The sequence below is a fragment of the Ursus americanus genome, chromosome 11 (genome assembly GCF_024610735.1).
Source record: "Ursus americanus isolate L20-20 chromosome 11, mUrsAme1.1.p, whole genome shotgun sequence".
Lineage (NCBI taxonomy): Eukaryota > Metazoa > Chordata > Mammalia > Carnivora > Ursidae > Ursus > Ursus americanus.
This window is the reverse complement of record NC_142137.1, coordinates 45,355,347-45,370,562: the sequence shown is the minus strand read 5'-3', so window position 1 is coordinate 45,370,562 and position 15,216 is coordinate 45,355,347. Positions and strand designations below refer to the sequence as shown.

General features: G+C 42.4%; 1 protein-coding gene and 1 long non-coding RNA gene across 5 annotated transcripts in view; one reads left to right on the top strand and one right to left on the bottom strand.

The window, feature by feature from the left end:
• The window catches only part of LOC123797583 (uncharacterized), a 298,997-nt gene extending 290,439 nt beyond the window's left edge, over positions 1 to 8,558 (bottom strand). For all 4 annotated transcript variants that reach the window (XR_006780983.2, XR_006780981.2, XR_006780984.2 and 1 more), the window contains exon 1: positions 8,444 to 8,558. This is a non-coding gene — a long non-coding RNA (uncharacterized LOC123797583). The remainder of the gene's footprint in view (positions 1 to 8,443) is intronic.
• CCN2 (cellular communication network factor 2) lies at positions 8,194 to 11,352 on the top strand. Its single transcript, XM_045805542.2, has 5 exons — positions 8,194 to 8,510; positions 8,626 to 8,848; positions 9,006 to 9,257; positions 9,389 to 9,600; positions 9,978 to 11,352. Exons 1-5 carry the CDS (start codon positions 8,445 to 8,447, stop codon positions 10,272 to 10,274), a joined length of 1,050 nt encoding a protein of 349 aa, XP_045661498.1. The 5' UTR covers positions 8,194 to 8,444; the 3' UTR covers positions 10,275 to 11,352.
• Positions 11,353 to 15,216: the final 3,864 nt, after the last annotated feature.

Genomic DNA, 15,216 nt, shown 5'->3' with positions numbered 1-15,216 from the left:
TAACGGATGCCAGGTGATGCACCTGTCAATGCTTTTGGGACACTAGTGCTATCTTGGGTCACCTGCCCTCTTGTGAGTCTAACAGTCTACTTACTGTAGACAAAGTGGGTTCCAGATTGCCCTTCATACTCGACCTAAAGTCGTTTTCTCTTCTTAAAAAGCTGGATGTGATGCATGCGAAATATAGGAGTTTGGAGTTCCTGAGCCCTCTTTAGGCCAGGCTTCAGCTGAGTGAGGTGAGAACTTCAGAGAGGCAGAAGTGGCATCACCATGCTGTGCCCTCCCACTCCCCTCTGGCAGCCCCTTCAGAAGCTAGCTGGGAGGGGCACCTGGGTGGCACAGCGGTTAAGCGTCTGCCTTCGGCTCAGGGCGTGATCCCGGCGTTCTGGCATCGAGCCCCACATCAGGCTCCTCCGCTGGGAGCCTGCTTCTTCCTCTCCCACTCCCCCTGCTGTGTTCCCTCTCTTGCTGGCTGTCTCTATCTGTCAAATAAATAAATAAAATCTTAAAAAAAAAAAAAAAAAAAAAAGAAGCTAGCTGGGAAAAAATCTGCTTGACTGGTGAGGGAGAGGCCTGCCTGGAAAGTAGTCAAAGCCAACAGGGGATACTTTGGCTGTGGCAGTGCCCAGCCGTACTGCAAAGTAAAATTGGTTCAAAGTCTAGCTTAGGCTGGACCGGAAGTTTGCTTGCTCACCTACAGAGCCGAAAACACACAGAGTCTGGAGAATCAACCATATATGGAAATGGCAGGGCAAAACACATGAGCAAGAAGAATAAACAGAGAGTGGTTAGAAATGATGAAAATCACCACAAAGACTCATTTGGACAAAATCAACTTTCATCATCTCTATGTAAGAAATAGCTTAATGGTGAAATATTTCCAGACATTAGCAAGTCTACGGTTATATGAAACTTTTTCCTATAGTTGTTAATTTTCACATACATGCATGGGTCAATAAGAAAAGTCCCCCATTATAAACCTGCCATTCCTGGATAACACTCTTAACCACTGCTCTGTGTAGTTATGACATAGCTCTCATACCGTTAACAATACGAAACTAGTCACGATTCAAATCACATTATTTCATTGTGAAAGGAGAGAAGGGAAAAGCTATAAGCCTGAAATACAAACTGTATTCAGTTTAAGGAAAGTGCATTTTCACTGAAGATGAAGTTCACAAAATAAGCATTATGTCAACAGCATGCTGCACCATGTCTATTAAGGGATACTGGTGAAGAATCTCTGTTTAGCCTCAATGCCAACAGCCTGAGGCTCTATCGCGGTATTTAATCATAAGGATCGCTGATCAGTGAATGGTGCGATTATTCAAGAAGCCTTTCACGATGCCTGTGGTTGGTCTGAGACTCAGTCTAAACAAGATCGCACTGAGTTAGAGACTGAACATTTTCGGTGTGGGCTGAAGCTGATGTCACACTGGTACACACCCTGATATTAAGCCTTCCAAAGCATACCCATCATCTTGGCTCATTTGTCCTTTTCCAGCTACATCAGTTCATCAGCAGATCACAAGCAACACATCTGTCTACACAGCAAAATCACAGAAATCTTAACTGTCAAAAAAAAAACTTTGTCTAAACCCAAAGTTCTCTCCTTATGCAGATCTTAATCATTATCTTGCTACTTCATGCTTATCTCAGACCACAGCATAATACTGACTCTGCCAATTAGCCCACAGTGTTTTATTTTATATGCTTCTTAGGGTGTATGCTTTAAGAGTTTCAGAATATTGGAGATAACTACCTTAAGAACACACAGCGTTCGGAGATCCCTGTATATAGAATGTGACGAAAAGAAACAGAGTTTGGAAGAATAGTCAAGGGTGTTCCCTTTACAAGAACTGAATTCAAATTTACACGTCCCTGCTCCACCTCTCACCAAGTTTGTGTTATGTCACGTAGCCTTCTTGGACCTCGATTTTCTCACCTGCAAAATGGGGAGAATAATACCTCACAGAGTTGCTAGGAAGCTCAATTGTCACAGTGTATGTGAGGCGGCTTTTTAAATTTAAAATCTCTACATTAACCGAAGGCGGTGATACAGCCGTACAGGGTATCCATTTCAGGCACCCAGACAAAGCTCTGAGTAGCATTCTTGTTAAATTGATCTGACAAAATCGGCACTGTACATTCCACTGTCAAATTAAACAACGCATTGGTTCAGTTTTACTTCAAATCTGTTGATGCCAAGAGCTTAGAGTGTGCTTTTCTTCATCATATTTGGTATAAGCTCTGACTTAGAAGGTAAGACAACTTCTCAGAAAGCCTTATCCGTGTGTTTAGATTTTCATATATGATTCCCAAAGGCACAGTTATTTAAAAATCCCCTCATAGGAAAACATCTTAGAAACTCTTCGGACAATTTGAACAACTTAGTATTCAGCATTCTAGAATGTACTGGCTACCAGTTTCCATTTAAGTTGAAAACTTCCTTGTCGATATCATGGTGCCACAGTTCACATTTCAAAATGAAATTAAAGAAAAATGTCAATTCAAATATGTGTAGAGTGTAAAAATATCTGTGGCATTATATTAAGCAAAACAATACCATCTTGGTTTCTGAGAAACAAATAATCTAAAGAAAACATCATGGACATAGGCACTAATAACTGTTTGGTACTTTCTTTAGTATTTACACACTGTATTCTTACCTAAGGGTTAGTGGTAGCTTATATGCTTTTCATTGAAGAAAGGACTATTGGGACCTCCCTTCCCCCATGAAAAAAATGGAATGAAAATGATAAAATGGAAATGAAGGGAGCAGATGCTATTATGTGATTAAAATAAGCTGAGTATAGAATTTATTTTTACATATCCTGAAAACCATGATTAAAAGAGAAACATATTGTGATACTTCTTCCCTACAGATGACATGCAAGGACATAAGACAAATAAAAAAGTTTCCTTTGTGTGGTGTCTCTGTCAATTCTGAGCATCTAATCTAACATATAAAGAAGTAGGATTTGATTTTGTGTAAGCCCTTACAGAGATCTAACACTTTAAAATCCTTGCAAAATTGAATGGTGTTATAAAGTCAGACCGTGATGGGCTTTTAAAATCAAAGCTGAGTTGGGCTTAGTCTTCAAGGCAAGGAAGAACCATTGGAAAACAGAAGAAATTGGTAAATTTAAAATCTTAATACATTACATAAAAGTACTTTCATAAATATGGTGCCCTGGGGCTGAAAAATAACCTTGAGCAAGAGGGAAGTTTGGGTTGTGAGAGGACTGGTACCTTCCCAGAACTTATGTGGCAGGCTGACAGCAGGGATCGAGCTCCTCTCTCCAGCCTTCTTTCTAGCCAGTCCTCTGGCCCTAATGGTTTTTGAAATGTACTCCAGAAAGGGAGGCCTGGCTGGCTCAGTCAGAAAATCATGCGACTCATGATCTTGGGGTTGTGAGTCTGAGTCCCAATATTGGGTGTAGACGTTATTTAAATAAATAAATAAATAAATAAATAAATAAATAAATAAATAAATAAATAAATAAAGTTTTTTTAAAAATGTATTCCAGGGAGCTCTGAGGCTGTGAGAAGGGGCTCAGGCTTGTTGGTAGGAGGTGGGGACACATTTCAAAAGGTGAGTTTATGGAGCCTGTCTTAGTTTGCCCCACCTCCCCACACCTCAGCAGAATTTCTAGGGACACATTCACATCACATGTCTATTTTACACTTGTCCTTTCAAAATATTTATCCTTTCCCTTTCTCCCATTCTTTGAAATAACTTATCTAGTCTCAAAACTCTGTTCTTCCTAAACCTACTGATTTGGTTTCCCCAAAATCACACATTTCATTCCCTCTTATCACCTCAAGTATCACCAAAGAGACTTCCCATTTAGGCTGATAAAACCAAGGGCTGTAAAGACTCGGGGTTGCTAAACTAGTCAATTCGAATCGCTAATATGTCAGGAAAAGTATTGGAGACCCATCTCTACCCGTAGTTGCATCCATGTTCTCCAGCACCATCTCAGATTAATGGGAACAGACTAGAGGCAGCACGGGATTTTAATTAAACTAATAAAATAAGTGAGACAAGCAGTAAACTGAAGAAAATGTCATTAAAAAAAAATTCCTTTCCTTTCTCACGCTAACCTTCAACTGCATCTACAAGCAAGTAAATGAACATGCAAACAGAAACACAGACCGCATGGAACAGCCTTGACTACCTTCTGGACAAACACCTTTGCATCAGAAAATATCCCAAGAAAGTCAGAGAAGTAATTATAAGGAGGAAAGAGCAGGGAGGAAATGAATGTAATTTAGATAGTAAACATCCGCACTTCTTTCCCACCTCTGAACTCCCAGGGAGCACGCCCTCTCTTTAACCTTCATCTTAAGCAAATACAAGGCAATGTAAACCAAGCCAGGGTCTCTGAAGATTTTAGGATAATATTTATAACTATTTTTCCAAAAGCCGTCTGGCATATCATTTTGGGGGGTGGAATTCATTTACCTGATTGAATTTGAGGCATGCTAGAAACATCTGAAGCCCACTCCCAACCCACCAGACCAACAAACGGCTCCCTGTCCAGATGCCCTTATACGGCCAGACTTCCTATAAATCTGACGGCTCAGTGTATGCATTGCGTATGGGTCTTGGCAGCGAGTCACATTCCTCGGGTATGTTTCCCTGGGAGCTCTGATTTCCGCTTTGAGGGCTGGCACAGACTCCTACTTGCTCTTATAAGAAAATGGCTATGCCTGGAAGTTGAAAATGTGGAAGATTCCTTCTTTAAGTACACAACCACTCCAAAGTCTACCCACTTTCCTGTCATCCTGCCAGGTTTTCTTGATGTCGGATATCTGATCAAATAACCTTTTTTTAGGGGGGGAAACAACAAAAAACATAAGAGAAAGAATGTAGTACATCCACAGCTGAACATCTTACAAGACTTAACCGAACGACCTGTACAAGTGATGCCTGAGTAGACACACACGTACCTTATATAGTTCTGTAAACAGGGCCCGGTGGCCAGCTGCATGAATTCCTCATTAAAAAAAAAAAAAAAAGCAGCTCTCTAAAAAGCATTTGCTAGATAAACACTTGCTTACAAGACAAAATTAGCGCATCTTAACCATTCTGCACACAAATTCAAAGAACTTTTTCTCCCAATTCTAACCTGCTGTCAGTCAAAAGGGTTGGGATAAGTCAGAGTTGGACAAAGTTGTAAGAAGCCACTATTTCCACTTTACCGCCCAGGTGCACACAAACATTTGCTGAGTCATTTATAATAGCACAAGAATTCAGATCTCATGGCGTGAGTTAAGGATGGAGTGTCAGCCTTTCCCTTTGAATTTCCTGGCACTTGATGGTCCCCATAATACAACATAAACTTACTTTGGAGCCTGTGAATGTCTTGGGTGTCTTCTCATTCTCTGTCTCTCTTTGTGTGTGTGTCTCTCTGTGTCTCTCTCTCTTTCTGTCAGTTTCTTAATAATAATCTTTTATTTCAAACTTTTCAAAGGGATTTTGATCATAAAGCCTCAACCTAACCTTATAATGCACAACATTATTTTTCTGTTCTGACATTCCATGTTCTGTATATTTCAGTATATTTCCTCTTAGCCGATATTAAAACCATCCATTTGGAGCTAACTACGGACTTTTTGAGACTTCAAGGGACCATGTGAATTTTAGAGTAAAACCAAATTCTTTTTATAATATGTCTTGTTATTTTTAACAACCCCAGAGAATGGTAGTATCCATGCTATGTTTGTGGAGAAAAAGAAAATGAAGAAAGATTGGGGCGGGGTGGGGAGGAACCAACTCCCTAAGAATTTTAATCCAAGTAACCATCATTTAATCCTGTGAAATAAAACATTCTCATTATCATCATTTTAACAGCATCAACTTGGAAATATGGCTCTTATGTCCCTAAGATTTGTGAATGGCAGTTCTAAGAATATAAACCAGCTCACCTAACGGTAAGCCAGGCCAGCAATTTATCCCTTCCATGAATGAAAGTCTCCACTCTGCTGTAGTGAGGCTATTGGTGGTGGCTCTCGGACTCTCCAGGGCATTCAAAAATTCCCAACCATTCTCCCATCTCCCTCACCCTTGCAAGCCACGAGAGATCACCACCTAGCCCACATCCCACCTTAGGTGAGGCCCCAGCTTCACATCCCTACCCTTCCCCAGCTACCACACCTTCCCAACCATTAGTGGTAGACATAATTCGGGGTTTAGGTCTTGAAAGATTTCACTGTGGCTTCCCACATATTTTGGACTTTTAAAATCATCCACGAGGGAAGAAAACGTTGGGGGCCAAGTTGCCTTTAATACACATGTGGCTATTAACATAACTTGGAATGTTCCGTCTTTAAATAGGAACTTTTAGGCCTCTTCTCTTTGAGGAATGCTTGGAAAGAACATTAAATAATAATGTTGAAAATTCCTCCTGAGCTTCAGAGCCCCTCCCCTCCCTCTTGCTGGCCACTCACACTGTTGACAGGCAACTGCACTGTACAACATGGGCATTGCTTAGGGAGGTAATTGTGTACAGATGATGTGGTCGATGCTGAAGTTGGAGTAGTTCTTTTCTTCTTGGCTCTTTTTCAATAGCATGAATTGAAACAAACGGAAAAAAATGCGGCCAGTTTAAACAGGCTGTTTTCAAATTATAAAACTGTAGTGTTGCTTCCGAATGCTCATCTTTGCATCAGAAACAGGTGTCTTTATCTAAAACCTAGCCAGTGAAACATCAACAATTGAAAAGAATTTACTCACTGGTAAAACCAGTGTCAAATGACGGGCATCACAATAGAAAAAAAAAAAAAATGGCGGGGCCCTGGAATCACTCTCTTCACATAAAATGGCAACTGGAATTATTAGCCACAACAACAAAAGAGCAGTTCAACAATAGACTCTAAATGAAAGTTAATTCATTAAGTCCTTAGTGAAGCTAATATTAAGAAATGGAAATGAGCTTAGTGTTTATTGGCCATATTTGACTGCTATGCACAAGCAGAGAGAATAAAACCTGTTGTTCCCTTGACCTGATCTCACTCCACTAAGCTGCAGGCTCCTTGGTAAGTCACAATCACTATTCACAGAAGTGTGGAGAGTTATTACTGAAATATATTATTCACTGACACTCTTAGTTCATAACCAGAAATAATAGGGTACACTGTTCTTGTTATATTATCAGATTTTTTACCTCAGGACAAACCAAGTCCAATCCACATTAGAAGATTATAGGTTTTAGTATAAAAATATCATTCATTTCTCAAAGACCCAAACTGTACTTAGAACACCCCAAGTAAACCCCAAGCTTCTTGCTGGCCCTCCTGTCTGCATCCCCTCTCTTCCCAACACCCAGAGCCTCTACCTACTCAACACAAAGTCATGGGCTCTGACATAACAACAGACCCACTTTTCTGGAAACGCTGATGCGCATTCATCTTTTTCCTCCCTATATCCCCAACAATAAAACAGTTACACATATTAAGAGAAAACAAAGCAAGAGTGCTGGAAATCTCCCCCAGAAAACTGCATGCATACTCTTGACCCCTGGCTTTGTTCTCTGTCTAGTCCCGCAATAGGCATCCCAACCCTTATCTCAAGTGAGAAAAGATCGAATTCCTACATCTCCAATATGGAATGTAGAGTGTGCAGGTAGGCTTCTTGGGGATTTCAGCTGGTCAAAAGCAACCAACTCCTTTTCTGCTCTCCGAGGAGTGTCAAAGGCCCACAGCCTCTAAAATTAAAATATTACAAAAATAATAAAAAGGAAACCCTTCCGAATTTTTTAGGAATCCCTGCTGCTAGCCTCTTGGGCTACCCACCTCCTAAAAAGCATTTAAGTCAGAGGGTAGCGCGGGAACAGCTATTAGAAACAGAAGGGAGTGGTACCAAAAAATTAACAGTAATTGCTGATGTGTTTTTCAATGATATAAATCAGGAGTGGTGCGAAGAAGCAAGGGGAAAAAATCCTATTTGGTGCTGGAAATACTGAGCGTTTTTTTTTTTTTTTTTTTTTTTGGTTAGCTGGAGCGTGCCAGCTTTTTCAGACGGGAGGAATGCTGAGTGTCAAGGGGTCAGGATCAATCCGGTGTGAGTTGATGAGGCAGGAAGGTGGAGAGGAATGCGAGGAATGTCCCTGTTTGTGTAGGACTCCATTCAGCTCATTGGCGAGCCGGAGCCGCCCGGAGCGTATAAAAGCCGCGGGCCGCCCGCCTCAGCCTCACACAACAACTCTTCCCGCTGAGAGGAGGCAGCCAGTGCAACTCCAACCCCGGCGACCGACCGCCTCCCCTCCCCCGACGGCAGCCGCCCCGGCCGACAGCTCCCAGACCTCAGCTCGGAGCGCCCCGGCACCCAGCTCCGGCCCGAGCCCGCGACCCAGCGCCGGGACCGCCGCACACCCCGCCGCCGCCGCGCCCTCAGCCGCGCTCTCCGCCCGCCGCCCGCCCCGCCCGCAGCGCCCACCATGTCCGCCGCCGGCCTGGGCCCCGTCCGCTGCGCCTTCGTGCTCCTGTTCGCCCTCTGTGGCCGGGTAAGCCGAGAGCGCCGCGGCGGCCGGCGCCTGGGGGAGGGCGTGCGGCCAGGGCGGGGCAGGGCCCGGGGCGCCGAGCGGCGTGCGCCCGCTGACCGCCCCCTCCTCCCCGCAGCCCGCCGCCGGCCAGGAGTGCGGCGGCCCGTGCCAGTGTGCGGCCGCGCCGGCGCCCAGCTGCCCGGCGGGCGTCAGCCTCGTGCTGGACGGCTGCGGCTGCTGCCGCGTGTGTGCCAAGCAACTGGGCGAGCTGTGCACCGAGCGCGACCCCTGCGACCCGCACAAGGGCCTCTTCTGCGACTTCGGCTCTCCGGCCAACCGCAAGATCGGCGTGTGCACCGGTAAGAGCTGCGGCCCGGACCCGGACCCCTCGCCCCCTCCGCCGGCGCGGGTGCTGGGAGCCCTGCCCGCCGGAGCCCTGCTCCCCGCGCATCCCTGACTCGCCTGCTGCTACCGATGACCTGACCCTTGCATCCCCCCGTCCCTTGTTCCCTTCAGCTAAAGATGGTGCCCCCTGCGTCTTCGGAGGAACGGTGTACCGGAGCGGAGAGTCCTTCCAGAGCAGCTGCAAGTACCAGTGCACTTGCCTGGACGGGGCGGTGGGCTGCGTGCCCCTGTGCAGCATGGACGTCCGCCTGCCCAGCCCTGACTGCCCTTTCCCGCGGAGGGTCAAGCTGCCCGGGAAATGCTGCGAGGAGTGGGTATGCGACGAGCCCAAGGACCACACCGTGGTTGGCCCTGCCCTTGCCGGTGAGTTAAATCTGCCTGTAAGTCAGTGTTGTGATCCAACCCCCAGGGGCTGACTCCTGACTCTGCCAAGGGAAGGGGGAAATGTCTTATCCTGGCGTCTTACCTTGTGTTTGTGTGCTCTGCTCTCACAGCTTACCGACTGGAAGACACGTTTGGCCCAGACCCAACTATGATCCGGGCCAACTGCCTGGTCCAGACCACAGAGTGGAGTGCCTGTTCCAAGACGTGTGGGATGGGCATCTCCACCCGGGTTACCAATGACAACGCCTTCTGCAGGCTGGAGAAGCAGAGCCGCCTCTGCATGGTCAGGCCTTGCGAAGCTGACCTGGAAGAGAACATTAAGGTACATTTTCTGCTCCTATTAACTAATTTTTTTGGAATGATAATGGATAAGACCAAAGTTGGGTCTCACCACCCCGATTATTATAGACCTTTTATCTCCAAAAATACCTAACCATCGAGCTGTTTTGCTGGAATGAGATGTTGTGTAATAGGAACCACCAGCTTTCCACTATGAAATTCTCCACACTGTTAATTCAAGACATCCCAAGAGAGGCTATGTCTATTTTTGGAAAACTGGCAAATGAGACTCAAACTTCCTCTCCTCAAAATATAAACAAAAGTCAGACAACTTAAGAATAAAACACACAGAGCTTGAAGAAAGCCACTCCCCTTATAGAGTCATTGATTTTTTTTTTCCTTCTGCTTTGTCTTCCTTAGAAGGGCAAAAAGTGCATCCGTACCCCCAAAATCTCCAAGCCTGTCAAGTTTGAGCTTTCTGGCTGTACCAGCGTGAAGACATACCGGGCTAAGTTCTGTGGCGTGTGCACTGATGGCCGGTGCTGCACCCCCCACAGAACCACCACTCTTCCTGTGGAGTTCAAGTGCCCCGACGGGGAAGTCATGAAGAAGAGTATGATGTTCATCAAGACCTGTGCCTGCCATTACAACTGTCCCGGAGACAATGACATCTTTGAGTCCCTGTACTACAGGAAGATGTATGGAGACATGGCATAAAGCTAGGGAGTGTGAGAGACATTAACTCATTAGGCTATAACTTGAACTGATTCACATCTCATTTTTGTGTAAACATGATTTCAGTAGTGCAAGTCATTTAAATCTGTTTTTCTAACTGGGGGAAAGAAAAAGTCCCACCACATTCAAAATATTGTGCCATGTGACCTTCAAATAGTCTATCAACCCAGACACTGGTTTGAAGAAAGTTAAGACTTGACAGTGGGATTACATTAGCACATAGCACCCGAATGTATACTGAGGGGTGGCTTTACGAGCAGTGGGAGGGCACCTGTAGAAACAATTGTCATCTTAAAGTAGTATGTGCCTGCTCTTTGGAGTATAATTGAGAAGGAAAATTTTAGCATGCCCACTGATTTGCCTGTAGCTCTAGCGACAGCTAGGATGTACGTTCTCCAGCCTTCTTGAGGCTGGGTCAAGTTCTTCTTTAAGTCAGAACAGCAGATTGAGCTCTGACATTCTGATTTGAATGATACTGTTCAGGAATCAGAATCCTGTCTATTAGACTGGACAGCTTGTGGCAAGCAACTTTGCCTGTAACAAGCCAGAACTTTTTTTTATTGATACTGTAAATATTGTGTGTATATATATATATATATATATATTTGTACAGTTATCTAAGTTAATTTAAAGTTGTTTGTGCCTTTTTGTTTATGTTTTTAATGCTTTGGTATTTCAAATGTTAGCCTCAATTCTGAACACCATAGGTAGGACGTAAAGCTTGTCTGATAAGTCAAAGCATGAAATGGATATTCAAATGGAAATTCTGCTCAGAGTGACAGTCCATCAAAACACATTGTTTCCTGAATAAGAGGCAGTGATGCCCTCGGAAGTCTGATTTGTCAGTTGGAAATGTGGTAGCCTCACTATTAATGAACAAATGGCCTTTATGAAAACATGAGTGGCTCTGTATAGCTGATCAGTTTTTCCACCTGGAAGCATTTGTTTCTACCTTGACTATGACTGTTTTTTGGACAGTTTACTTGTTGAGAATGTGACCAAAAGTTACATGTTTGCACCTTTCTAGTTGAAAATAAAGTATATATTTTTTCTATAAAAAGTGTGGTTATTCACATACTCTTCTAAACATTTCTGAGTTTTCTTAAGTATATATGGGAAGCTTTTGTCTTAAAACAATTCATCTATAATTTTTTAAATCTCATATATGCTGATAAATTGGTTAATCAGTTCAATAGAACTTTATATAAACCCCTTTCACACTGAATCAAGTGTCACAAACTTGCAGGCATACATGGTGTATGTGTGTGTGTGTGTGTGTGTATACTGAGGACACTGGCATTTTTTGTTACCTTCATAGTACTTTATAGACATTTAAATTCTCTCTAGGTAACTTTAGTCTCCAACAATCCCTATTGGTTACACTTGGTCTTGTTTACATTTAACACCTCTGGCCATTGCAAGCATTTAATTTACAATCTTTCACATCACAAACTAGTCTATGTGCCTTACACATAGGAAAGGTTTTGACTATTTTCTGAGTTTGTATACTCTACTATAGATCTATTTCTGAACTTCAATAATCTTACTGTTAAATCTGCAGAGTATAAAATCTGCATTTAAATGGAACCACTTGATAAATTGCATTTTTGTATAATTTTGTTTTCAGTTGCCATGTTAACCAATCACAAATAGATGATGGCCTAAGTAGGAAAGGAGCATAATTTCTATTAACGTTAATAGGAATTTGTCTTAAATTAAAAGCAACTCTCAATCGCCCCAAGCTTTGGACTATCATTTCAAGATCAATAGCTTACCAAGTGGTTTATAAGTGACAAAATGAAATTGTTCAAGAAGCCTGGAAATGGTACTGGACCTATCCAGGCCTCCACCAAAAAATCAATTGAAGTAAGTGGCAAAGAAAAATATTCCAAACACAACTGAAAGCACAGTTTTCTCCAGATCAGTATAGCTATGGATTATAGGGGGGAAAAAGTTGCAGACAAACTAACCCATCACAGGGTAATTAGCAATGTTGTAGTGCCAGTGTCATTCCAAGAGACAAAAATACATCTGAAAATAAAGACTAGCTCTACAAACCGTGCCCATGCCACAAACCAAAGGGAAAACTTCCCGTGTTCAAAATGTGCAAAGTATTTCTGGTCAAAACATTGGACTTTTAGGATACACCCACATACGTATATAGCAACACTGTCGGCAGCTGTACCCCACTTCCCCAAATAAACCCACATGTACACACACACACACACACACACACACAGAGTACACTGGCTAGTCTACATGTTCTGTCAATATACTCCTAGATGCAAAGATGAAGGGCCATGGTAAATGAACCTAAGTGTTTTATTTTGTTTTTAAGGTATCATTTACTTATTTGAGAGAGAGAGCATGAGCGAGAGAGCACAAGCAGGGGGAAGGGCAGAGGGAGAGAAAGAAGCAGACTCCCCGCTGAGCAGGGAGCCCGACATGGGGCTCAATCGCAGGACCCTGAGATCATGACCCAAGCCAAAGGCAGATGCTCAACCAACTGAGCCACCCAGCCACCCCAAGCCTGAGTGTTTAAAAAGGACTTTGAGAATTCTGGGAAGATACAAGTAATAACAGTAGCATAGATTTGAGATGTTTCCATTTTCCACATAAAAACAGAGTAACTATATTGTGACATCAAAATTCCACGGGCAATATTTACAACAAAATTAGATGGCAAGGGGTCCCTTCAATCCCAGGGGGAGAAAATCATCCACCACCCAAGACAAGCACTGTGTCAGCATATGTGTGGGAACAAAGAGATGCCACAGGATATCTGATGCTTCTGAAGAGAGAGCTTCAGAACAGCCAGCAGTGAAGCGTGGGAGACCAATCTGAGGGCAGGGGGTTCTGCCCAGTCAAATAAATCTTACAAACCAGAGCTCTCTCCCACGGGAGGACTCCATGCTCGTGGGAATGGAATCAAAATTGAGCAGGTCAGAGACAACAAAGACATTGAAAGAGAAGGTCTAGGTAAAAATGAGGAGAGGAACAAAGGTTCAAAATCGGAGGAAGTAAACTGCCTGTTTATAAGACCACATGAAACAATGAAAGAGGGATCTCTGTGAAGTTCGAAAAGCTGTCTAAATCAAGCGTCCTTATGGAACAAAGTTCAAGAAGACTAATTTTACATAAGAAATAGGAAAAACAAAATTATTGAAGCCCAATCCCATACATTATTAGATGAAAATAATAAAGGACAGAATAAATCCTGACAGATAATAAAAGCATGTCAGAAATACATGCCCAGAAAACACATCCAAACTATATTATTTTAAAAGACTATAAAGAAAATGAGAGTAGATATAAATGATAAAAAGGAAACAAATAATGACATAAAATAGCAACATAAGTCAGAGTTAGTAAAACTTAGAAATATGTTGATAAAACTCAGGAAGGAATTGGAAATAAATAAATAAATATATATATATATATATAACAAGAAGGAACACAAGAGTGAAGAAATACAACAGGTAATTCTTTAAGAAGAATAGATGGTGAGGAGAGGGAAATTTTTTAAATAAAAAAAAAGAATGAAAGTGTGTCAAGAAAAAATGATAAATATTGTAGATGGGCAAAGAAGATCTAACATATGGCTAGTAGGAGGTCCTGGAGAAGAAAACAAATGCTATAAATCAAGAAAACTTTACTGAAACAAAAAGTGATTTGAAAGAGCATGCCATGTACCTAATAAAATCCACCAACACCAACATGTATGCTAGTAAAATTTCTGAAATATAAAGAAAAAGGAAAAACCATCAGAACATCTAGGCAGAGAGAACATGAACCTTTAAGTAAAAGAAAATTAACTCATCATCAGGCTTTTTGACAGCAATATTTATTTATTTATTTATTTAAGCAACGCTTTATACCAAAAAAGTGGATTAACATTTAGGATACTTGAAGAAAGAAAATGTGAATTAAAGAATTTTTATCCTCCAGGACTGACATTCAAGACAAACTGCCAAAAATAGGCAAGAATTGGGGTGCCTGGGTGGCTCGCTTGGCTGAGCAGCCAGCTCTTGATTTCGGCTCAGGTCATGATCTCAGGGTTGTGAGATCAAGCCAGGCATCTGGGTGTGGAACCTTCTTGGGATTCTTTCTCTCCCTCGGCCTCTGCCCCTTCCCTGCCATGCTCTCTCTCTAAAAAAATAAATAAATAAAGTAAAAATAAAACATGTAAGAATTTACAGCATATTGTTCCTGTGGGCCCTTTCTGAAAAACCCTATTAGAGAAAAAGCTCAGAAAACAAAGATATCTGAGAGATATTAATATAAAAACTGGTATATGAACATTCAATATAGCTTATCTTTAGAACTAAGATTAAATGAAGGTTAAAGAGGAGGGTACATAGTGTACAGTGGCTATACAGCATTTCTGACAGTGTAGAATGCGACCATATAGGGTGGGGGAGAAAGGACATAGCGGACACCTCCCTCCAAACATTTAACTGCTTTTCGTGGTGATGGTGGTGATATTATTATTCAGAGACTGCTGGGTGTATAATATGGGATCAAGCAAGCAAGCCACTTGGTGGCTCACTTGGTGAGTACTGGGATTCTTAGTGAGGAAGTCACAAAATACAGATATAATACAAAAGCAACCGGTTAAGTTAAATTCCATATTTCTGAATTTGAACTAGAAATATCAGCGTAAACTTATGATGTATTTGATCTCCTAACACACACACAAACACATACACACACACACACACACACACACACACACACATATTTTTTCCTACATCTGCTCCCTGAAAAGGCTTAGGTACAGTGAGAACTCAGGAGGAATAAGCATCCCTAGGCCACAATCATGCTCTTGAAATACTATTTTCCACTAAAAGAAACTAAGACTTCTTGGAGAATGGTTTTATTCCAGGTCTAGCGCAAGGAATGTGTAAGATAAATACATTTATTC